Source organism: Hypoxylon trugodes (genome assembly GCF_022578975.1).
Source record: "Hypoxylon trugodes strain CBS 135444 unplaced genomic scaffold F4822scaffold_5, whole genome shotgun sequence".
NCBI lineage: Eukaryota > Fungi > Ascomycota > Sordariomycetes > Xylariales > Hypoxylaceae > Hypoxylon > Hypoxylon trugodes.
This window is the reverse complement of record NW_026250020.1, coordinates 937,456-959,705: the sequence shown is the minus strand read 5'-3', so window position 1 is coordinate 959,705 and position 22,250 is coordinate 937,456. Positions and strand designations below refer to the sequence as shown.

Here is a 22,250-nt window from a genome sequence, read left to right as displayed (position 1 = left end):
AGTATAACTTCAAGACGCAGTAACGGCGCCCGCGACGATATGTCAGATGTGTAATCTCTTAAAAGCCTAGAGCTCACTGTATGACCCTGCTGCGTATTTAAGAATCGCAATCGCGAGAATTAAGAGTATTTTAGTCTCGACTCCCTTGTTCGTATTGTAAACGTAATATTAAGGCTACCTGGGTACTTTACGACGAGTGGGATGTGGGTAATTGTTTATGCTAATCTAGGTGAACAAAGACTATTCCGATCCGTGACATGGATGCCTTGAGGGTATAATTCTTCATTGTTGTGACTACCGAATGAGATCATCTTGATTGTTTTTTTGATAGTGTTCAGAGAGTTAAAATGTGAGCGACTTTGTCATAATCAGGGGTTTAGTTAAACAATAAAATGAATCACGTGCTTGTAAATTGCACCGCCTCTTTTACGAGTTGGATCCACTGGCCCTAAAGCTTAGTTCTCCCTGAATCTAATACGCTGGGGTGGCGCAGCCATATTTAGGTGTATCACGGTACATTTCCGGGGTGATTCCGAACCCTGATAATCTTATTATTGAGCGGTAGCCACATGTACCAGGATACATGTACTTATCGCCGTAGCAGTTTCAAAGGTTATCACACACAGTAACAACGTTTGATGGCCCGTTCCTTTCAGCAGCTGGAGCCCGACCGCCTGCTCTAACAATTGATACCTACAGAAGGTACGGTACCTACCTAATTCCCCCCCATTCACCATTCACAACTCCACCAACTTAAAGTATATTCGATCGGCTACGTCTACAAGTTTACAAGACATTTCTAAAACCTTCCCAGAAAACCGAAACCGTGACAACGGGCGAGCTTTTCGAGAGGATCCTACAGCCATTCCCGTCCCGCCTTTAACCCTCACAATCTAGCGCCGACTTCGACCTTTGTAGTTGCCTTTGCAAAGATCTCACGACCTAATTATTATCTTTTGTCTCGTCTCGACGCATTCTCCCTAACACGACTGCAACCTCCTAACCGCAAATCCATCGCCCAACATGGCTAACGACGAATACGATGTGAGCCCTCTCCCCACCGTACCTTTCCCATCCTTCGAATCGCAAAATCATTACCGCCAATTTCAGCTAACTAATATCTATACAGTTCCTCTTCAAAGGTACCCTCACTTGTCGACCCTCACGATACACGTAGTTGCTGACGATGTTGGAATTATAGTGGTGCTGATTGGAGATTCCGGCGTCGGAAAGTCCAACCTACTTAGTCGATTCACCCGAAACGAGTTCAACCTTGATTCTAAGTCGACAATTGGTGTCGAGTTCGCGACCCGATCCATCCAAGTCGATTCTAAGACGATCAAGGCGCAGATTTGGGATACTGCAGGCCAGGAACGATATCGCGCCATCACTTCTGCATACTACCGAGGAGCAGTTGGCGCACTCCTTGTCTATGACATCAGCAAGCACCAGACCTACGAGAATGTTACAAGATGGCTAAAGGAACTTCGAGACCACGCCGACGCCAACATTGTCATCATGCTGGTTGGAAACAAGAGCGATTTGCGGCATCTACGAGCTGTTCCCACAGAGGAAGCCAAGTCGTTTGCTAGTATGTGGTATATCTGATTTATGGAGATGTCTAGTTTTGCTGACGTGGGATCTTTCAGGCGAAAACCACCTTTCTTTCATAGAAACTTCCGCTCTCGATGCCAGCAACGTTGAGCTCGCTTTCCAGAATATCCTTACCGGTACGTACCCTCTTCCAGGAAATCTTAGGCAACTGGATTCTAACTATATGTTCTCAACTAGAAATTTACCGCATCGTTTCGAGCAAGGCGTTGGATAGTGGCGAGGGTGCCCAAGCCCCGATGGCAGGCACCAACATTTCTTTGAGCAAGTCTCCCGACGATGCCGCAAAGCAGGGTGGAAAGTGCTGTTAAACAAGCACAACACTGCGAGATGATGCGACGGTTTATACGACGGCTGGTATGATGTTACGTATATGGCGTCACATATTGTCCGGAGGGATGGCTCTGCGGTAGAGTGATGCGTCATGGGGTAACGGAATATTGACCTTACACAGGACATGGCTCTCTTGATGTTTTTTTATTTCTCGTTTCTCATTGATGTTGGTGGCCGTACCTTGAGATTTGACAGCTGGAGGTCACTAACATGTCTAATCTACCTTACACTCGACGTAGTTGCCGAATGCTACCTATCTTTTCTTGCCTGTACCTATGAGGAATAAGTTTTCCAATATCCGTTCGTGTGCTCTCAATTATTGGAAAAATGGCTTTCCATCGACCCCTGGATTTGGTAATAATCTACGTGGCTTCGTTGTAGCGACGGACTACATTAATATGCTAACTTCCTTGACATTTCATGCTATAGCTACTCATATCTAAAAGGGATTCTCATTGGATCTTTTAAAATTTTGGTAGTAGTAGTCGAACGAAGAGCATTGAGGAAAACTATGAATTAAATACTCTGTTTGCATAATTATTATACAGAATGTCTCGTTCGCTACTAAGTACTTAAGTACCCTGTACCTCGATAATTGTTTGTCTTGGCACGGCCCCGCCATGATAAGCAACCGATGCATTATCGATAAGCTGTACAGAAAAAAAGTCCGGGTTCATTCTACTTTGCGACATAACTTGAACGGCTCAAATTCAAAATTCTACAACTCATTTTCATACAATGGCCGCCGTGTACAAATCGCTTTCCAAGGGGGCCAATGGCCAAAAACCCGAAGCGCCTGCAAATGGTGTCCGAAAGAACAAGCAAAGAGTTTTAATTTTGTCTTCCAGAGGCGTTACCTATAGGTATTTACGGCATGCCTTGTTCATGGAGGCTTGCGCAGAAAAAGCTAACGATTTTCCTTTATAGACATAGGCACTTATTAAACGACCTTGCGTCCATGCTCCCTCATGGAAAAAAGGATGCGAAATACGATTCGAAATCGAAATTATATCAACTTAACGAGCTTGCTGAGCTCTACAACTGTAACAATGTTCTATTTTTCGAGGCGCGCAAGGGTAAAGATTTATATGTCTGGCTCAGCAAGGTCCCCAATGGCCCGACAGTCAAGATGCACCTTCAAAACCTGCATACTATGGAAGGTTAGTACTATTTATACTGCTCAATTCGTGGTAATGAGTAAAGCTAATACTGTTTTTCTATCTAGAGTTGCACTTCACGGGCAACTGCTTGAAGGGCTCGAGACCCGTTCTATCATTCGACGCCGCCTTCGATAAGGAACCCTACCTACAAGTCATTAAGGAACTTTTCCTCCACACTTTCGGCGTGCCGCAAGGCACTCGGAAATCTAAGCCGTTTATAGATCATGTCATGGGTTTCACATTCGCGGATGGAAGGATATGGGTGCGAAATTACCAGATCAAGGAGTCTGAGGCTACAACAACGAACTCCGGAGAGGATGGAAATATGGATGTGGATGCTAAGTCCTCTAAGGGCCGAAATAAGGAGCTCGATATCAGCTTAGTCGAAATTGGTCCGCGATTCGTCTTAACGCCTATCGTCATACAAGAAGGATCTTTCGGTGGTCCGATTATCTACGAGAACAAGGAGTTCGTCTCGCCGAACCAGGTCAGAGCTGACCTACGGAAGAGAAGCGCTACGAAGCACAATGCTCGCGCGGAGCAGTACGTTGAGAGACTAGCTAAGAAGGGAGATCTGGGCTTGCGGACTAGTGGTGGCAAGCAGATGCCAGTAGATGCGTTGGACACAAAAGAACTCTTCGCCTGAGCGGTGTCTCTTGTTCGTTGGCGTTCTTGGCGTTTGCATGACACCCAGGTATTGGTAAAATTCCCCGGCAGAGATGCTATTCATAATTGAGATTATCTTACGCGGCAAATGGCTCTATTACACAATCAAGTGAATATCTGCGGCCCGTCTCGAGTCTCCATATGTTGACTGGTTCCATACCCAAATATATGGAATCCGATATGTAAAATACTAACCCAGTGATTGGTATCAACTCTTGATGCGATCTCTCAATTATTAGTAGTATGATAATGCAGTAAGTTATGAAACTTCAGTTTCATAATATTTTCATAATTAGAATGCCAAGATTCAGTATAATCTTATGCACATTACTTAGATCTAGGTACATCTACAACGCCTCCTATTCTATGCGGATGTGGCTGACGCTAGGCATATAATTAGTCCGAAATTAGCGTCCGAGCTCCCCCCTGTAGCTCTGTAAGCTCCATCGTCATATACAAGGCTGGCCTAATCTCCCCTGCCACTTCAATCAATCTTCTTCTCTTTTCCTTTAAGCAACAATATGGCACCGGCACGTGATGATTTCGCCTTCATGGCGAAACAACTGCAGCTGCATACCATGCAACTGCTAAGTACATTATTCCAGTATAGCCCCAAAGGAGGGGTTCTCGCAGATTGAGTTGAGGAGCTCTCCGCCCCTGGGTCAACTCAGGGGTGCTAGGTGGTGACAGGCTGAGAGAGTGCTGTCGTGTGCCCTAGCATCGGGTTGGCTGAGGAGCCCTATTACCCCAATCTTAAGGTGCGAGAGGAAGGCGATATACGAGTAGGAGAAAGACGTTTCCAGTTGTCTAATCGAGACGTTATATGTGAACCTGTTCACGTTAAAAAGGGATAGAAAGGGTTTTGAGTTTAAGGTTCGCAGTAATAAAATTGGCGAATTGGCTGGCTGGCGTGACTGGGAGAAGGAGAACCTATTGCCTGCGAACCAATCCGAGAAACATTATTCCGGCGCCTTCATTTGTACCGGGGAATTCTCAAGCGCGGAACTGCTTTGGGACCTGGCCAATTCGGGGCCAACAAGCATCCTCTATACTTGTGCAAATTCTCAAGAGGTTCTTTCTGTGAAGGGTGAATTTTGCTGAGACAAACGAGTTTGGGCCTACCATTAAAGCCTGTTCTAACGGGTGCATCTCCTAAAGGCTGCCACCGACCACTGAATTGCTTGTTGCTTACTGCTCGCGAGATTTGAGCAACCGAAAACACGTCCTGCTCCGGTTGTTTCTACTGTTTCGCGGCATCTAGGAAAAACTCTTATTACATGCACAGTTCATTTATTTTTCTTTTGCAATCCCCACGCGTTCTCCCACCTTTCTATTTACTCCTCTGAATATTACTCTTCTAAACATTGCTCCTCTATCCTCTCCTCTCCGAAACCACTTCCCATCCTTCCGTCTTGGTGGAAAACAGATTTAAGGCATATACGCTCGTTTGAGGCTCTTTCGGGGCCCTTTTCTGGGGGAGTCTTGAAGCTGTCCCTTGACTGGTGTCTTGGTGGCGCCTGACTACTTTTCAGGATCAAGGCCGTCCTCCACAACATCCGTTATTTGACACTGAACAGCCTACCAGTCCACCGACCCTACAGCAAGCAGTCTTCGCCCTGATACTGCTACCCTGCCTTTTTCGATTGTTCTTTTTCTCGATTCTTACCTGAATACGCTTGAGGAGTCGATTCCATTCCTTTGAGACGTTTTTGAGAACAACTTTTTCAGGGTTTGGGACTATGTCAGCCCAGTCAATACCCGGCGATATGTCGGCCGTCACCATGGAATCAAGTTCCCCCGTTGGAGCTCGGCTTCACGATCTTTCTGCTGAACTCATCCTGGAGATTATGCGACATATGTCTGCCACCGATATTTCCAAGTTTGCAATCTGCTGCCGCTGGCTACTCAATATCTTCAACGGCCAGAAGCATATCGTGATGACCCGACTCCTCCGAAGCCTGCCCGAGTTCAACAGCTTACTATACATCTGCACCTCCGAAAAGGCCGAGCTCCACCCGGCCCGTATGCTCTATCCTCGCATTATCGATCTAAAGGCAGGACCGCATACTATCAATCTGATGCAACCCACCGTCGCTCCCGCGAAGTCTCCGGACGGTCATACTCCTGTTATTCCTACAATCACCCTCAAGATGGCTGATATCGAGACGCTCTGGTTCCATGCAAAGGTGATTGATTGGTGGGTTGAAACATACCCCCGACTTCACTGGCGAGAGGAGCCTGAAAATCGCCGTTGCCTGCGAGCCGGTGAGGAAGTTCGCCTGAGAAAGACAATCGGGTACTGGTGGTTGTATGCGCATTTCCATCATGGATCCGTTTATTCGTACCGCAACTTTCAGCAGCCCAAGCGATGGGAACAGGATACGAGAATGCATCATTTCCGAGTTATGTCAACTGTCGAGATGTTTGAGGTGGCAGATCTTTGGCGCGTGGTGGAAGAAACCGTGAGCAAGGATCTCTGCTCCACTCCTGAACGAGTTTGTCTCTGCGAGGTAAGTTTTTCGAGATTGTGATTACTACGAAAGATTGTTGCTGATTGGTTCGTAGAATGGCTATAGTGTTGACCTCGTTCCATGGGGAGTCGATGAAGGCCGTCACACGAAGATTGTTAAGACTTACATGAAGCTCAACCCTGAACAGCTTCGCTACTTCCTGACCTATTACCAGAACCGCAAGAAGCATTTCACCATCCCGATGGTATCCGAGGCTATACGTGAATTCGATCGCGATACAGAGACCCTTTCTGTATCCGTCGGCAAGGCTATTCAGGAACGCGTGGTCTTGAAGATACAAGACAAGCTTAATATCCTTCTTCCGCGCATCGGTCTTATGGATGAAGATAGGAAATTCAATGAAGACAATTCGTGGAACAATGACGCCTGGCCCGGTGGACGAATTCCTGTCAATCCCGAGGATTTGAAGTTCTACGAGCGTGATCCGTCAGAAATGGTCCTCCGAGGTGACGACGGTAAGGATATTCCTCATCCATGGTAGCAACGTGGTCGATTCCGTCGCTGCCGTGGTTGTAAGAAGATCTTCAACACATCGCAAGAGAAAGGCCCTCTTTTCGGTTGTCCCCGACGTGGTCCTGGATCTGCGGAGTTCCGTCGTCGTAAGTAGGTGGCATGGTTCCTACTATCGCTCTTAGGATGGCTCCCATTCTCGTCAATCGCATCATCGTCTTGATCAGCAGGGCGACCATATCTACACCTAGGGTCTTCCAATCATTCTTCAGTCATCCACAACCAGGCATATAAGCTTTCAGCCATATAGGACAGCAACATTTCCTTTTTACTTGATCAGATTTAACCAAATTCTCCTCCTCGATCGTCGCCAGCCTTCAGGACTAAGGGCCTGAACATCATATTAGCGTCGCATCTTTCACTACGAAAGTTCTTTGCGGCATACTCAAAGAGATCACTGCCGAGGGGGATTTAGGTATTGTAACGACATTGTACAAGAACACTTTTCCTGGGTTTTTCGTTTTTCGCTTTTCGTTTCATCGGCACCATGGCATAGGAGGAATACTGAACATCGAGCTGAGGATGGACTTTGCTACCACAATACCCCTTTTGCTCATTGCATTGGAGGTCTCGACGCTTGAGAAAATGGTGGTCGGGCCTCTCGCATTCACTTCGTTCAGGATTATGACTTTTCTTCGCTTGAGAATTGTACATGGCCTGCCTATTTGTAAAGTATCACTAGTTTATTATATTTTAAAACAGAAAACTACACCAATATTATATAAATCTTGCTGTTACTACTGTGAATGTGATGGTTGGTGACGTTTTCTGGGTATTGTCTTAGGGACACAGGAATACTGAAACTAATCGTCCCTGTAGCATGCTCGGGTAAGTACCTACACATAGAAAATAGGAACTGCAATTAACCTTTAATTAACATTTCCAAACCCTGTACTAGAAGGTACCTAGCGAGTTTATTACTGCAATAAATAGAAATAAAAACTTCAATAGATAAGAATGTGAACCCATTTGTTTATTATCCAGCATCGTGGGAAGGTACATACGACCTAGAGGCCTAAAATTCCTACCGTAGGCAAGTACTAAGCACCCTAGAACCCCTACATTTAACGGGGATACGCAGGTCCGACGTGCCGCCCCATAGCTAAAAAGGTACATGGCAGGTACCCCCCAAATCTTAGACTCGCTAAAAACATTACTGGCCTAGGCGGTTTACTTAGAGAGTCTACAGTTTACTTACATCCTGATCCATGCAACCAAGCTCTCCCCTGCCTCTTCGAGATACCACTCGTTAATTCTACCACGCCGCGCTCAGTGCAGTGCACTTGTATTTTTCGTGGGATCTTCAGATCTCATTGGCGACTTTGCATACGAAATACTTAGGAGCTTAAGACGCCGTCGCTGTTCATCTGCAACTCGGCGTTCTCATCTATCTGGGAGGCTGGGACTTGCATGATTCGTTAGGCCAGCAAACTCATCGCGTGTAAGAACTTATATGATTTCATCATCTCCCTTTTTTATATCCCCTTTATACAATCATAATAGGGAAATATTATGAGTAACCCGGTTGTTCATATATAACGACGCGAGAACTACTACATTATCTGCTGGGGTTTGGCGAAAGAAAACATCCTGTTCGTCGTATGAGTTGGGTGTGATAACATCATCTTCATCGCATTTGCTTGCTTCATACAATCACGTTTGATTTTAGTTACTGTTTCCCCTATAAGAAGCATATTCCACGGTTTACACATATGTAAACTCCATATGCGCATAACTGACCAGTTCATAGGTTAATACGATACCTCGAGATTTACCAGAAAGTGACCTCACGAGGGGCTGTGGGCATGCGACCCATCAGTATTCCTGGATCATCTAGATCGTTGCTTATTCACCAGACTTGAACTTCCTTCTGTTCATCGGTGAAAGCACCGTTGCTACTTCGCCCGCTAGCTGGTGTCGCAAGGAAAGCTCGACGATCGGGTGACTTCAGGAAACTCCTAAATCAGCTTTTTCACGCCTGATAGCAGCCTTCAGCATTCTTCTCACAATAAAAAAGTACCCCAGCTTCCTAAGTTAGATACAACAACATTATGGAAGGCGAGGATCAAGCTATGGCAGATGCGCCGAATGGATTTGACGAGTCCCACGTCGCCCCTGCCGTGGGAGGGGAAGACGGCGATATTTCTACCAATAATGGCATGAACGTCGACACGGATGAAAGCGATGCCTCTAGTGATACTGAATATGTGCTAAAATCAATGCGACGCCGAGGATTACTTCCCACCGGTTGCTGTTACGACGATAGGATGAAGCTCCATGCCAATGCTGATTTTGGTCCGTCGCCTCATCACCCAGAGGACCCGAGAAGAATTGAGGAGATTATGAAGATGTTCAAGAAGGCTGGCCTCGTTTATACAGGGCCGGACTCTGACCTTGCCGACATTTTAAGAGATACCCCCACGAAGTATATGTGGAGGATTCCAGCCCGCCCAGCGACGAAACAAGAAATCTGCACAGTACACACAGCGAGACATTATGATTGGGTTCAAGGTCTTTCTGAAATGTCAACACGGGACTTACGGGTACTAAGTCATAGCCTAGACCAGGGCAGAGCCTCTCTTTACGTTGGCGGTATGTCTTATGAAGCAGCACTGCTAGCGGCAGGAGGGTGCGTAGAGACATGCAAGAACGTCGCTGCTGGTCAGGTCAAGAATGCATTCGCCATCATCCGACCGCCGGGACACCACGCAGAATACGATACCCCGATGGGTTTCTGTCTGTTCAACAACGTTCCTATTGGCGCCAAGGTCTGTCAAGCCGAATACCCAGATACTTGCAGAAAAGTTCTCATTTTGGATTGGGACGTCCATCATGGAAATGGTGTGCAAAATATGTTCTACGAAGATCCGAATACCCTCTATATATCCCTACACGTATATGATAACGGCAATTTCTACCCAGGAAAACCTGACAATCCTATGATACCCGACGGAGATATAGATAAAGTTGGTGAGGGGAAGGGTCAAGGATTCAACGTCAATATTGCATGGCCATCTCAAGGAATGGGTGACGGCGAATACTTGGCTGCTTTTCAAAAGATTGTCATGCCAATTGCGCAGGAATTCAACCCGGATATGGTCATCATTTCGGCAGGCTTCGACGCCGCCGATGGGGACGAACTAGGAGGATGTTTCGTTACGCCCAGCTGCTATGCTCATATGACCCATATGCTTATGTCGCTTGCCGGCGGAAAGGTGGCCGTTTGCTTGGAGGGAGGGTATAACTTGAAGGCGATATCCCACTCAGCTCTAGCTGTTGCTCAGACACTTATGGGCGAACCACCGCCTCAGATGGAAATGCCACCCATCAACAAGGAGGCTGCGAAATTGCTAGCCAAAGTAAAAGCCACCCAAGCTCCTTTTTGGGAATGCATGAGACCCGGAGTCATTGATGTCCAGGGGCTTGGAGAAAAGACATCTCGTCTTCACGATGTTATCCGAGGCTACCAACGACAGATATTATCAGAGAAATATGCCATGATCCCCCTATTTATCCAAAGAGAATTCCTTTACAAGTCATTTGAGAACCAAGTTCTCGTCACACCAGGATTGCAGGCAAAGAGGAGAATCATGTGCATTATTCACGACCCGTGAGTGAAACCAATAGGAATCCCCAACCGCGTCTTACTAATGTGTTACACAGCCCCGAATTGAAGGTGATGCCGGATACTATTGATAATAAGGTCGATCCTCACAATGGCTTTGTCGTAAGTAAACTTTATACTAATTATGCGGGGCGAGTACTGATATGCAGTAGTTGGATGGTGTTAACTCTTACATCGACTGGGCCTATAAGAACAACTTTGGTATCATGGATATCAACATCCCGCCATACATCACTCACCCCGAGGATATAGATGCTTATACCCCTCGGGCTGACGAGAAGACATTGCAACGCCAAATCCAAGAATTGGTATGCTACATTTGGGACAATTACCTTCAATTATATGATGTGGAGGATTTGTTCCTCGTGGGCGTTGGAAACGCATACGTAGGGATTAAGGTTCTCTTGACAAATCGAGGTATGCATCTTCCTATATCTCTTGCCCAGTTTTTATTATTGACAGTATAATAGATTGCAAGAGTCGCATCGCGGGAGTTATCAACTTCGTTATCGGAAATCTTCGACCCGTCAAGTCGGAAACGGATACGGAGTTGTCGAGTTGGTATAAGCACAATTCGCTCGTATACGTCGCGAATGACCACGCGTGCTGGAAGGATGGGGAATTGGCAAAGAAACTGCTCAAGAAGCGGTTCGGGGGTGTGCAGAGGAGCCCAGAAGGTGGGCTAAATCGCATGATGGAGACACACGCCAAGGAGACATTTCAATTTATCACGGACAGGATGATTGATACGGAGAGAAGTGGTAATACCACTGAAGATGAGAAATAGATTCCCGGGAGAACTTTTCATGGATGGGGAATGCGAAGCGATTGTATATACCAGCGCGCGTAGGGTAATCGGCCTCGTCAAATAAATCTAGCAGGTTGCTGGGTAATGCGTTTGTAGCACTGTTCTTTCAAGCACGCAGGGTTCCTATTGGACTGTCAACTTTGCAGTAGGTTGATATACACCAATCGAGCACCATTTCACATTTTGTCTCAACTTCTCTTTCATTGTAATACATCTAGAAAAGTAGTTACCCACCAAATCTTGTGAATGTTTGGTGGATCGTGACACTTTAACCATTTTGGTGACCTTCTCAACTTACACTCCAGACAACAAGGCGAGAGTATTCTTTCGGATATTTTCGTCCAATTTTTCTTCTTCTTTCGAGGTACCAAACGAATTGATCTGGATTTATCCTTACGATTGGAATACTCCCCTTTTCACCTGATTTTTCAACAATCCATCACCACCGTCAAGGCGTACTAGAGTTACCTATTTAGGTATCCGTGTAACACAAGGAACTTTTAAGTGGACCACGGGCGATAGGCGTATCATTATCCCGTTATCGTCGCACTCTCATTGGTCATGGCTAGACACCGTCAAGATCGCGGTTTCCGCCGCAGAGGGCGCGGCCGTGCTAGGGGCGGCCAAATATTTCCAGGGCCCGGCGATTGGCATTCTTCACCTGAACATCATCATCTTTCCACAGAACGTATTACGAGCAATTATCAACCTACCACTCAACAGCATAATTTACCGGAATTTGCCGAAACAACTCGATATTTTGAGAGAACTTCGCAGTTTCCTCGTAGATCTAGACCTGGTTTCGATTTACCGGGATTCGTTGTCGTTCCCCGTGCCCCGGACGTGACCTCGTTCGGTTCGCAGGCTCGTTCGCCCACTGCCTGGTTCGATCCTGATACCGGAGCGCGTGTGTATTCTTGTGGCTTCATGGATCGCGACGCTAGAAGCAGGCGGTAAGATCACTCTTTTTCTCAAAATTTATGGGGCATGATTATTTTGGTTCCTAGTACTGGTACAAAGGACTAATTGAGTACTTCGAATCAGATATGATGACGGCGAAGTCACTAGATATGGCGCTGGCGAGTCGTACCGACCATTCAATTCGAATCGCTCTCCTCGTAGGGCAAGGAGTCCTCCGAGAGGTCGTAGCCCACCACCTCCCCTAGACAGCGACCGCTATATTCCCAGCCGATCCCCACGACGCCGCTCCCGAAGCGCTGATCGCTACCGCCGAGAGCCTTCTAGAGACAGGCGAGATACTAGAGAGTTAGGTGGAGACAGCTGGAGACGACGAGATAGAAGCCGTAGTCTCCGCCGAAGTCCTCCGCGGCGATCTCCTCGTCGTAGTCCGCCCCGAAGAAGTCCACCACCGCGAAGATTCTCACCGAGACGGGATGATAGAGATCGAATGCGATCTCCCCGTAGAGGCGGTTTCGAGTCAAGGTTCCCACCACCCCAGAATGACAACCCGAAATCCATCCCCCTAACAAATCTTCCCTACAGACGAAGATCTAGATCCCCCTTCGATAGAGATCGTGTCCGAGATAGATCGCTTCCTCGACGTTCGCCTCCGCCTATTCCTAGAGCGAGTACTTATAGAGCTCGTTCTCGCAGCCCGGATCGACGTGATGATCGATATGGTCCTTCGTATAGTAGACGACCTTCGCCACCCCGTGATTCTGCTATTTCTTCGGCAATTCCGTCTCGCGATACATCTCGCAGATCTTCACCACACCCTATTCCTCCTCGTCGCGACGATCGTTCACGACCACAGTCGCCGGTTCCCTCTAGACCTTTATCTCGATCTTCGCATGGTCTCCCAGTTCGAGAGAAAACTCCCCAGGGAACCCCGAAAGAACCATCCGTTCCAGCTCGATCGCCGCCGCGTGGGCCCGCTGCTCTTCGAGCCCCCCCAACCGGACCTCGAGATACTCGTAGTTATGGGAGCCAGTCTAGCGGGACGATAGGCCCGCCCCCTAGACCATCTCCCATCGCCCCAACGGCATCGAGTCGAGCAGATATAAGCCCGGGTGCTCCGCCATCTGGTCCTCGTGGATATGTGCCTTCACGAGGAGGTGGTTATGGTCGAGGTGGACGAGGAGGATCCGGCTGGGGCAGTACGATCCAGAGCCGTAATCTGCCGCCTGCTGCGGGACCTGCTTCCGCGTCTGCTACTACCGGCGTAAATACTATCCCCACAGGTCCACGCGCCGGCCCGTCCTCGCAATCCGTTCCTTCGACGCCCGTTAACCAATCTAAACCTTTTAACCCACCCAAGGGTCCCGCCGCCGAAATCAGCAATAGTAACAGCACCCACCGAGCCCCTCAATCCCACGCGCAACAACTTCTCGCGACCGTTCCCCCCGTTGTGCCGGGTGGTAAAATGGATCCGCAATATCTCGCTATTACAACAGGTGTTCTCCCCGAGTTATTACCGCATTATCAACAATTGAAAGAAGAGGAAGAGAAGATAAGAGCGGAGAAATATGCCAAGGAAGAGAAATTAAGGAAGAACCTTGCCCTCTGGGATAAATATGAACGAGAGTCCAAGGTGCTCGATTTACGACTGGAGCTCTCGGAGGCTAGTGTGAAGAAATTTGCTGGTGAGGGTGTTGGGGGTGCCGCGTTTTAGTGGAATAGTATGGCCCCGAGTGTAAGGAAGTGAAGGGGTGGGAAAGAGAAAGGAGCATGCGAGTGGGAGAGTGAGGCCTGCTGCTTCTCGTCGACTTGAAGGCCTTGCCCACATGTTGTGTGGAGAGGCAATAGTACGGGAGATGTTGAGACTCGACACCGTTACGAATGCCTTTAAGCACAGCAGAGATTTTCTGAGGTTCTTTACTCTGGGCACCTAATATGCAGGTGTCCGTCTACGACTTTCAGCTACCCTGTCCGAAATGGCATGACACAATAAGGACGGAGAGTGCTAATCCTAGGCTATAGGAAATGGAAGCAGTGGTTGATGTGTACCAAAAGTTGTTACTACTATTACTATTACCGCTTTGCCATCGCCGTGTACAACTAAATTAGATAGAGCTGCATTGCATGCATGATACCAAATCGATTCTTTTTTCTGCTGAGCTTTTCTTAGTGAATGTGATTATGAATAGAACGTCTTGCTTGTTTCTACTCGAAGAATACCGTTAGAATAAGCATAATTCGTAAAGGTTAAACGATTGATGATATAGAAGTTTTATAGAAATCATCATGAGAATGCTAATCAGTGGGTCAACGGGATGGGCGATTGCGGATTGGCTGTTTAGCCAGTGATAGTCTGTAAATCCGTCGTTTTATTAAGGGTATCTTAAATTCAGTCTACCTAGGCATTCACTGGTACTTCTCCATCTTATTCCCCATTATTCACGTCGCTGTCGGGATACTGGTCTCCTAACCAGAACGCGCTGTCTTCCGAGCTCTCGCAACGAGACGAACGGGCCTCTATCAAAAGACCCGGCAGTCTGCAAGACATCGCGATCCACTCTCTTGTACCTAATCTCGAACGTCACCCACTCGTCAAGCCCTGGGACCTGGCTATCCATCGAAGGGAGCGCAACCAGCCTCATCTTAGAAGTATTAGGGACCTTAGGGTGCAAATCTTGGGAGCCTAGTTCGGGGTTCGGATAGTTCGGGCGCGGAATTGGGTTATTTAAATCTAGATCTTCCTCCAAGTAGATAGCAGGTAGGGTATACCTAACCTTACCAGGAGCATATCGTTTTAAAAAGGTAGCCAGCCGGTTTCTACCTTCAGGCGTGAGCGACTCGCGGTAAACCTTAGCGTGTTCGCGGAGAAAAGGTAGGACGATTAGGCGGTAGGGTAGTCGGTGTTCAATGTGCACCCAATACCGACCGTCCCAAAGCATGAATGGCGTTTTTGTTGACATCTGCCACTGTTCCCTGCGATTGTCTTTTGTAGCCCAGTACGGCATCCGGCTGCGGGGCAGTGGCGCTGTCGAGGGGTATGGTGCACGAGAAAGATACCATGTGAGTGGCTGGTCTGCCGTTTTCCCTGAACTGGGTACGATCGGTACAAGAAAAACTCCGGAGAGCGTAAAGGGTTTTGGTGGATTTGCTGCGGCCGCCTCTTCAGAGCTAGCGAGAGATGGGAAGAGGCGAAACACGTGGCTTTCAAGAGTTGAGACAAGGGGTGGTTGGAGCTCCGGGCTGACTAGAGAGAAGACCTTGCGTACGAGAATTGCAGCAATTTCTTTTTGCTTTGATAAAACTGCTTGGCGACGTAAGGACGAATGACGCCCCCTTCCCACTGAAGGAAGTCTGATGTTCGGGAATTGAACCGTCGCGGTTCCAGCATTTGGCTCGAAATCATGAATGATAGCTTGCCTTAGGAGTCTATTCGCTTCAGCTTCCTGAGCTTCGACCTTCCGTACACACCTCTTTGAAAGGGCGAGGATAGCTGGTTTCTGGATGGCCGTGGGGAGCGCATAGCCCTTGTATAGATGTCGAACCGCGTTTCTCATCGTGAGCGTCGGGTCTTTATTAGTTTCATCTTCCCACCATGGAATATTATTCGCTAGACATGTCGCAATCAGACGGTCCTTGCTAAATTCCAGTAAGGGCCGATATATCGTAACGCCACCATCCTCAATCTCGAGTGGTGCAGGCGCGCTAGGCATATACCCTTTCGGAAAGTAAAATTCTTCCACATCGACGTCGGCCAAGCCTGTCACAGGATCTTCGTCTAGATCTGCTTGGTTCATAAGCTCAGAGACGTCTTGTCTTAGCGCCTGCTTCATATGCTTTCGTTCTCTGTATGATGGCCTTGTGTTATAGAAGGGATACTCTCGTCTTTGATCATCAACGTAGCCACTTTTGCTAGCACCATGCATCCCATCACACTCAGGAATATCATGAGCTTTCTTCATTCCTCGCAGGCCTCGGGTACCATGGCCTTGTAACAAACGCATGAGAACAGTCTCGTATTGATCATCTTCATGGTGCGCAAGAAGAATGCTAGCCATATTACGATAGGCACACATATTACCAAATCTCTGGTAGCGAAGCGTGCGCGCCATACTTTCGACATTAGTTAAGTCATTGGGATCATTGCCAGGACCTATAGCCTTAGGCCAGTTCAGCTCGGCTACTTCGGTCAAGATACCCATATCCTTGAGAGCGAGAGAAACAGCGAGAGCCTCTTCGCTAGACCCTTTTCGAAGTTTATGATCAATGATCAAACTGATGAACCCAGACACAGGATTATCGGAAATCTTGAAATCAGGATCTTGACGGCGGACTCGTGAACAGAGATAGGCCAGAGCCATAGAGTCAACACCACCACTTATCGCCAATACTGTGTAACCCGTAAGCAACTCAACTCAATTATATATGGGGATTAAATAGAGATGGCTTACCGGCTCTCCTGTGGTGTGTTCCCCTCGCATGGGGAAATCGAGGCGTGCATGTAGCACGTAGAGCGTCGAGGAATTCGGATAGGCGGATAGGCCTAGCCCCTGTGTGCAAGACATTGTGGGGCGTGCCCATTCCATTTTACGATTTTATTCCTATTTCCAGCTATAACAGAGTATTGCTGGAAATTTGACTGATATAAAGGGAAAAAGGATGTAAAGTTTATAAGAGTTCTAGCTTGTCGCCATTAGAAAAAGATTAGTGAAGGTGGGATGGTTTATACCTATCGATAAAGCTATCGATAGCCCCTCAGTGGACATAGCCTAGAGCGTCCCGCCAGACCCGCTATAGCTCCCTGCCAGCCCGTCATCCGAAATCGCTGTAAAGTCGCTAGAGACCTAGAGCGTTTATTTTTTAGATTCCCACTATCGTCAGCGACTTGATCAAGCTACCCACGTGCTCAACCCCAAGCAAACTAGAGGCAATATTCCGACTGCGCTCCTGGCGATGGCCTTGAGTCCACTACTCGCAATCCGTACCTAAGCTCTCGAACGGGAGTTTAAACCTCCAATCATCCCGACAAACCTAACACCCACCCACAATGGCCCCCCAACCACCGCAACCACCCTTCGCAACAGCCCTCCTAGCCGGCGGCATAGCCGGCACCACAGTCGACCTCTCCCTCTTCCCCCTCGACACCCTAAAAACCCGTCTCCAATCGCGCGAAGGTTTTTTCCCCTCAGGCGGTTTCCGAGGTATATACCGAGGCGTAGGCTCCGCACTCGTCGGCTCAGCACCCGGCGCTGCGTTTTTCTTCTGCACGTATGAGGGCGTTAAGGGGGTTTTATCTACGAGGCGGTTACAGCGGGAGCAGGAACAACGATGGATAAATGGGGGTGGGGTTGGTTTGGAAAGAGATCCCGTTCATGGGATGAAAAAAACTTTGGAAGTAGGGAATTCTTGGGCAGCGCCGCTGGAACATATGCTCGCTGCGAGTCTGGGTGAAGTCGCGGCTTGTGCTGTGCGTGTGCCGACTGAGGTTGTTAAACAGCGCGCGCAAGCTGGGTTACATGGGGGTTCTAGTGCTGCGGCTTTAAGCGCGATACTCTCGCAGTACAAAACCGTAGGACTGGGAGGCGTGTGGCGCGAGCTCTATCGAGGTTGGGGTATAACGGTAATGCGCGAGGTGCCGTTTACTGTGATACAATTCCCGCTCTGGGAAGCTTTGAAGGGCTGGGGTAGGCGGCGGAAGATGTTAAGCGGGACGAGTAGTAGGGGTGGTTCGGCTGAGGTTAGTGCTGGTGAAAGTGCGCTTTATGGAAGTGTGTCGGGCGCTGTGGCCGCGGGGATTACGACACCACTAGACGTGTTAAAAACACGGGTTATGCTATCTAAGGAGCGAGAAAAGGTTTTTACGATTCTAAGAGACCTATTGAGCAACCACGGAATACGGCCGTTTTTTGCTGGCATAGGCCCTCGTGTCATGTGGATTAGTGCCGGAGGAGCAATATTCCTCGGAAGCTATCAATGGGCTGTAAATGCGTTACAAGGAAATGCCATATGACACTCACATATCCGACAAACTTAAAACAAACAAATGCGAGGAGATCGAGGCCAGATGGCACTCGCTGTATATATAACGAAGGGGATATACGCTCAAAGCTACGTTTGAAGGGTAGCTTAACGGGAGAGTATGTACAATAGATAGTAGAATACCCCTTTTAGATATAGACGAATGGATGATACCCTCTCTCCTAGTCATACAACTCCAATTCCAACCGTATCAACTTACAGTAGCTATTGGCGGTATTGTTTGCTGACCACCGGGATCAGAAACTGCAGGATCGTCGAGTGTCGGCTGTGGGAGTTCTTTCGGGATTTCCTTCCGGCCATTCGCTTTATAGTATAGGACAACATCGCTGCCACCTTTCCATACATGAGCTCGTAAAGTTGCAAGGCTCATAGTAATCGGTAATAACTAAATCGAATAGTTAGCATTGCTTTCGCGTCCATATAACAAATACATACCTGTTCGTTGCAATATAATTCCAAATACTCCTCAGGTTTCAAAGCTCCCGGCTGAGGTTCTTCGGTCTGTGGATCAATCCTCTCAGCCACATAAGCTAGAATTTTCTTTACTCTTAGCATCCTATTAGCGTTGAGACGGCTATTCCCATCCGCCGTCGCAATGCTCGGTAATGAATCTTTCCAAGGATGTAACACAAATGAGACCTTGACAGGCTCTTTCTGTGGAATCATGTTCGTAAGCAAAACTTCTCCCAACCACATCGGTGCTTTCTCTTCGATAATATCGGCGTCAACACCAACGCTCATCACCGTGCCTCTATACAAGTTGGCACTTCCACCAGATGTTTCTTCCTGAATAATGACTTTCGTCCCAGGTGGCAGTTTTAGAACTGGTGCATCGATTGGTAGAGCCGGTGTTATCTTCGTTTCGACAAGTTTGTCCGGAGTGTCCACCAATTGCTTCTCGTATTCGTTATGCATCTTTTGGATGACACCGCGAAAATTGTCGTCTATTTCCTTTTCGTGATTCGACGATGATTCCGATTTATTCTCTTCCGTTTTGTCCTCCGAAGTAGTAGGTTTCTCGATATTAGTCGACGCTGACCTCCCCTTCTTCGTACCAAAAGACATTCCCATTCGAAATTTCTTTCCAAATGGTGTACTTGGAGACTTAGCTGCCTCTTTATCTTTATCTTTTGTATCTACTGGAGACTTTGGTGTCTCTTCCTTAGCAGGTGCTTGATCTGCAGCTGCCGGGGTCGTGGCTGGCCTTGCCGGGGCATCCGCTGAACTGATACCACTAGAGAAGTAGTCTTCACCAGATGGTCGGTTTGGATGATGAGATGGTTTATCGAGAGGGCTGGTGGGTGTAGCCAGACCCTCAGAAACTCCCAGTAAATTAGGAGCAGGGGTAGCTACGCCTATCGCTAACCCAGGAGTTAGTGGATAATTGGCACCGTTCGCTCTTGGAGTTGCCACCGGAGAGTCGCTGGACCCCCAGCCTTGGGGGTTTGAAGTAGGTATAGTGATCGATACCGGCGGCCTTATCTGGGCTGCTTGTCGCTTCTCTACAACCTCATTTAGTTTTAGTCTATGAAGCTCGTCCCGTTTGATTTCCTCGTCGATTAATTTCGCAAATAAATATCGAAGAATCCATCTACCAAGATTTACTACAATCCAATTAGTCTTTGAATCGCTTTAGTGATATTTGAACGTACTTCTCTGATCTTCACGGAATTCAACCGGCTCCGCTAGAACTAATTCATCGGCGTACATCTCCGCGTCAAAACAATTGAAAGGCTCTAATATGACCGTCAAGTTTCCAGAACTCGTTTCGATCGAACACCAAGGAGCAACTGCTTCTAGAGTATTGACTTCCGGTTCAACATCCTCTAAATGTTTCTTCCCAAATCTCTGGATTACTTCGCACTACTTTCTGTGAGTCGAGCGCAGATGTAATGTCGCTTATAAGAAAACTTACTCTAATGAGATCCCATAATAATACATCACCTGCGGTATCTAAAGTCAAAACACGCCGTCTATCATTTAGAAGCTTATGTTTCACCAGTCCGTTCTGGCCCTCAATCGTTTCTTCCGGTAAATGGTGTATGGGCTCAATAGTAGGAACAACAGGATCGGCAATGATCTCGGAGCCTTTCCTAGAGGGTAAGCCGAGTGTCATATTCGATTCCGAAGCGCCATTAAGTTCTGGTGGGAAAATAGCAGTATTTGATATCCGTAATATAGATTTTGTAGGGATCTCGTTCTTCCCTGCTTCGTCGACAGATGCGGCAGATGGTTTTCGAGATCGCGAAACTGGGCTACTCGCCCTCAAATGCCTAAAGGGTTCCGGGAGTTGAGCGCTGGGGCCAGTTTCGACATTTGTCCACCTGTTGATGGAAGAGCTTGATGTAGCAGTCCATATATAATCCCCGCAGGCCACCACCTTATTAGCGCCGTCATGTTCCTGGGCTACGGCAACGGACAAGCCTTCGTCCATCTCCACGGTTCCTCTGGTATCCGTCTTGACAATAAGACCAGATCGATCGCTGCTATAAAAAACGCCGAGCTCAGGATCTTCAGAGAAGAGCGACCAGACACTATCATTGTGCATAGTGAGCGTATGCATACACCTACCAGCGGCGACGCTCCATACTTTGACAGTCTGGTCAGAACTAGCAGTCATAACAGTATCACCAGCCTCATTCATCAATATCGCGCGGATATTATCCGTATGACCAACTAATTTGGTAATCCTCCCGCCCGACCTCGGATCCCATAGCCGCACGATTGACTCTGGACCTCCACTGGCGAGAATATTACGACCGACGCTCATGGCGTATACGGAGGCTTTTTCGCTAACATCGTCGCCCTTAACGTCGATTTCTAGCGATTTTCCCTTCCCGTTGAGGTCCCAGAGGTATATCTTTCGGTCGAGACCGCCGGAGGCAACCCAGTCTGCGGAGCTGGGTGTCGCGACGCATTTTACGTAGTCGGCGTGTTGGCCGATGGTGTGGGGTTCGGTGTCGCCTAATTCGGGTCGCCATACCTTTACGGTTAGGTCGGAGGATGCGGAGACGAGAGCGGTGTTATTGGCGGCGAGAACGATATCGTTGACCCAATGTGTGTGAGCCTGGGTGGAAGCGCGGAATTTCGTGGGTTTCGCATCTTGGGTGGACGAACGGTCAAATTCGGAATGGTAATTTAAATCGAGGTTCAGGTCCCAAGCGCAGATGACTCCATCTCTTCCGCCGGAATAACTATGCGACAATGTTAACAGGTGGGAGGGGTCGGCATTAAAGAGGACGAAGCTTACAGGATGGCATTGTCTCGGTCAACGGCAAGCCCGTTTACACCGAGCCTATGACCACCCGAGGAGGAATGGTCAAGTTCAAGAACTGGAGAATCAATCAATTGTTAGGATATTAATCAAGATGGATAGATAGTCACTTGCTCGGCGAAATCACCCAACCAAAGGAATGAATAGTAAGCCGCGACAATAGGGAGATCTGGTGGCTGCTAGATTATGCGGGGTGGGCGAAGATCAATGGATTGATAGAGGGGAAACTAGTATATATAAAATAATCAATAGAAATGACGAACCATAGCTTATCCTTTGACGCGCCTTTTTCGCCATGGCAAATAAGAAAAGGAAGAGATAGTCATGCGTAGAAAGATTGTGGACAGAATGCTACCTTGGAAGGGCGCAATGACATGGTATCATGGTGTTGATTATTAAAGAAGATATGCGAGAGCTCCATGTGGGAAGGTGGGAAGGTACGTTGAGGTTGCGACCTCAATCCCTTCCTAAGCTATCCCAGTACGGTAAGCTGCCCAGATCCGTGGGTATGGTTCCTCACTATATGGGCGCTAATATAGCCGCCTACCCCACAGATTTAACTCCCCAGCCCTCTCTACGCTCCCCTAACCACATCCTAATCATCTCTCCATTTACTGTGCATTCGCTTCATAGAAGTCGACAGTCTTCGTCAAAATGTCTTTCCATTGGCGCGATCTGGATGGCTTCTTGAAACCAGCCAGGAGTTCACCATACGTATGCATCCAGGTATTGTAGCCATTCCAGGTTAGCTAGTTATTAGGCCTTCATTAATGACCTT

The 22,250-nt window shown here is 47.9% G+C and overlaps 9 protein-coding genes across 9 annotated transcripts; 7 read left to right on the top strand and 2 right to left on the bottom strand.

Annotated features, from left to right (window-relative positions):
- The first annotated feature begins 382 nt into the window (after positions 1-382).
- On the top strand, positions 383-2,499 carry F4822DRAFT_402827 (ras family-domain-containing protein). Its single transcript, XM_051458053.1, has 6 exons — positions 383-702; positions 815-1,044; positions 1,130-1,142; positions 1,202-1,591; positions 1,650-1,730; positions 1,792-2,499. The coding sequence occupies exons 2-6, from the start codon at positions 1,024-1,026 to the stop codon at positions 1,920-1,922; spliced, it is 636 nt and encodes a 211-aa protein (XP_051314206.1). The 5' UTR covers positions 383-702; positions 815-1,023; the 3' UTR covers positions 1,923-2,499.
- F4822DRAFT_246524 (uncharacterized protein) lies at positions 1,949-2,499 on the top strand. Its single transcript, XM_051454370.1, has 2 exons — positions 1,949-2,110; positions 2,184-2,499. Exons 1-2 carry the CDS (start codon positions 2,069-2,071, stop codon positions 2,385-2,387), a joined length of 246 nt encoding a protein of 81 aa, XP_051314207.1. The 5' UTR covers positions 1,949-2,068; the 3' UTR covers positions 2,388-2,499.
- Positions 2,500-2,644: 145 nt separating this feature from the next.
- F4822DRAFT_402824 (Brix-domain-containing protein) lies at positions 2,645-4,092 on the top strand. Its single transcript, XM_051458052.1, has 3 exons — positions 2,645-2,807; positions 2,872-3,104; positions 3,170-4,092. The coding sequence occupies exons 1-3, from the start codon at positions 2,683-2,685 to the stop codon at positions 3,748-3,750; spliced, it is 939 nt and encodes a 312-aa protein (XP_051314205.1). The 5' UTR covers positions 2,645-2,682; the 3' UTR covers positions 3,751-4,092.
- Positions 4,093-5,551: 1,459 nt separating this feature from the next.
- Positions 5,552-6,782, top strand: F4822DRAFT_429056 (uncharacterized protein; the record flags this gene model as incomplete). The annotated part of the gene is made up of 2 exons (XM_051461018.1): positions 5,552-6,280; positions 6,336-6,782. The coding sequence occupies 2 exons, from the start codon at positions 5,552-5,554 to the stop codon at positions 6,780-6,782; spliced, it is 1,176 nt and encodes a 391-aa protein (XP_051314204.1).
- A 1,449-nt stretch (positions 6,783-8,231) lies between these two features.
- F4822DRAFT_402821 (putative histone deacetylase A) lies at positions 8,232-11,430 on the top strand. Its single transcript, XM_051458051.1, has 4 exons — positions 8,232-10,421; positions 10,475-10,538; positions 10,589-10,853; positions 10,907-11,430. Exons 1-4 carry the CDS (start codon positions 8,863-8,865, stop codon positions 11,221-11,223), a joined length of 2,205 nt encoding a protein of 734 aa, XP_051314203.1. The 5' UTR covers positions 8,232-8,862; the 3' UTR covers positions 11,224-11,430.
- A 436-nt stretch (positions 11,431-11,866) lies between these two features.
- Positions 11,867-14,322, top strand: F4822DRAFT_402819 (uncharacterized protein). Its single transcript, XM_051458050.1, has 3 exons — positions 11,867-12,197; positions 12,289-12,687; positions 12,748-14,322. Exons 1-3 carry the CDS (start codon positions 12,172-12,174, stop codon positions 13,874-13,876), a joined length of 1,554 nt encoding a protein of 517 aa, XP_051314202.1. The 5' UTR covers positions 11,867-12,171; the 3' UTR covers positions 13,877-14,322.
- A 190-nt stretch (positions 14,323-14,512) lies between these two features.
- Positions 14,513-16,843, bottom strand: F4822DRAFT_402818 (adenine nucleotide alpha hydrolases-like protein). The gene is made up of 2 exons (XM_051458049.1): positions 16,611-16,843; positions 14,513-16,549 (listed from the first exon to the last, which is right to left on the bottom strand). The coding sequence occupies exons 1-2, from the start codon at positions 16,738-16,740 to the stop codon at positions 14,598-14,600; spliced, it is 2,082 nt and encodes a 693-aa protein (XP_051314201.1). The 5' UTR covers positions 16,741-16,843; the 3' UTR covers positions 14,513-14,597.
- F4822DRAFT_246380 (mitochondrial carrier) lies at positions 16,567-18,255 on the top strand. Its single transcript, XM_051454369.1, has one exon. It carries the CDS (start codon positions 17,207-17,209, stop codon positions 18,167-18,169), a length of 963 nt encoding a protein of 320 aa, XP_051314200.1. The 5' UTR covers positions 16,567-17,206; the 3' UTR covers positions 18,170-18,255.
- F4822DRAFT_443414 (WD40 repeat-like protein) lies at positions 18,256-21,769 on the bottom strand (the record flags this gene model as incomplete). Its single annotated transcript, XM_051463108.1, has 6 exons — positions 18,256-18,583; positions 18,634-19,802; positions 19,851-20,061; positions 20,114-21,392; positions 21,449-21,530; positions 21,736-21,769. The coding sequence occupies 6 exons, from the start codon at positions 21,767-21,769 to the stop codon at positions 18,389-18,391; spliced, it is 2,970 nt and encodes a 989-aa protein (XP_051314199.1). The 3' UTR covers positions 18,256-18,388.
- Positions 21,770-22,250: the final 481 nt, after the last annotated feature.

Bases quoted from the DNA above. Each gene is read 5' to 3' on its own strand.
- F4822DRAFT_402827 (XM_051458053.1), top strand. From the start codon at position 1,024: ATGGCTAACGACGAATACGAT. The intron at 1,592-1,649 runs GTATGTGGTATA...GGGATCTTTCAG, and splicing joins GGAAGCCAAGTCGTTTGCTA to GCGAAAACCACCTTTCTTTC. The intron at 1,731-1,791 runs GTACGTACCCTC...GTTCTCAACTAG, and splicing joins TTTCCAGAATATCCTTACCG to AAATTTACCGCATCGTTTCG.
- F4822DRAFT_246524 (XM_051454370.1), top strand. From the start codon at position 2,069: ATGGCTCTCTTGATGTTTTTTTATTTCTCGTTTCTCATTGAT. The intron at 2,111-2,183 runs GTTGGTGGCCGT...CACTCGACGTAG, and splicing joins ATTTCTCGTTTCTCATTGAT to TTGCCGAATGCTACCTATCT.
- F4822DRAFT_402824 (XM_051458052.1), top strand. From the start codon at position 2,683: ATGGCCGCCGTGTACAAATCGCTTTCCAAGGGGGCCAATGGCCAAAAA. The intron at 2,808-2,871 runs GTATTTACGGCA...TTTCCTTTATAG, and splicing joins TCCAGAGGCGTTACCTATAG to ACATAGGCACTTATTAAACG. The intron at 3,105-3,169 runs GTTAGTACTATT...TTTTCTATCTAG, and splicing joins AAACCTGCATACTATGGAAG to AGTTGCACTTCACGGGCAAC.
- F4822DRAFT_402821 (XM_051458051.1), top strand. From the start codon at position 8,863: ATGGAAGGCGAGGATCAAGCTATGGCAGATGCGCCGAATGGATTTGAC. The intron at 10,539-10,588 runs GTAAGTAAACTT...GATATGCAGTAG, and splicing joins ATCCTCACAATGGCTTTGTC to TTGGATGGTGTTAACTCTTA. The intron at 10,854-10,906 runs GTATGCATCTTC...ACAGTATAATAG, and splicing joins GGTTCTCTTGACAAATCGAG to ATTGCAAGAGTCGCATCGCG.
- F4822DRAFT_402819 (XM_051458050.1), top strand. From the start codon at position 12,172: ATGGATCGCGACGCTAGAAGCAGGCG. The intron at 12,198-12,288 runs GTAAGATCACTC...ACTTCGAATCAG, and splicing joins CGCGACGCTAGAAGCAGGCG to ATATGATGACGGCGAAGTCA. The intron at 12,688-12,747 runs GTTCCCACCACC...TCTTCCCTACAG, and splicing joins AGAGGCGGTTTCGAGTCAAG to ACGAAGATCTAGATCCCCCT.
- F4822DRAFT_402818 (XM_051458049.1), bottom strand. From the start codon at position 16,740: ATGGGCACGCCCCACAATGTCTTGCACACAGGGGCTAGGCCTATCCGC. The intron at 16,550-16,610 runs GTAAGCCATCTC...CGGGTTACACAG, and splicing joins AACACACCACAGGAGAGCCG to TATTGGCGATAAGTGGTGGT.
- F4822DRAFT_246380 (XM_051454369.1), top strand. From the start codon at position 17,207: ATGGCCCCCCAACCACCGCAACCACCCTTCGCAACAGCCCTCCTAGCC.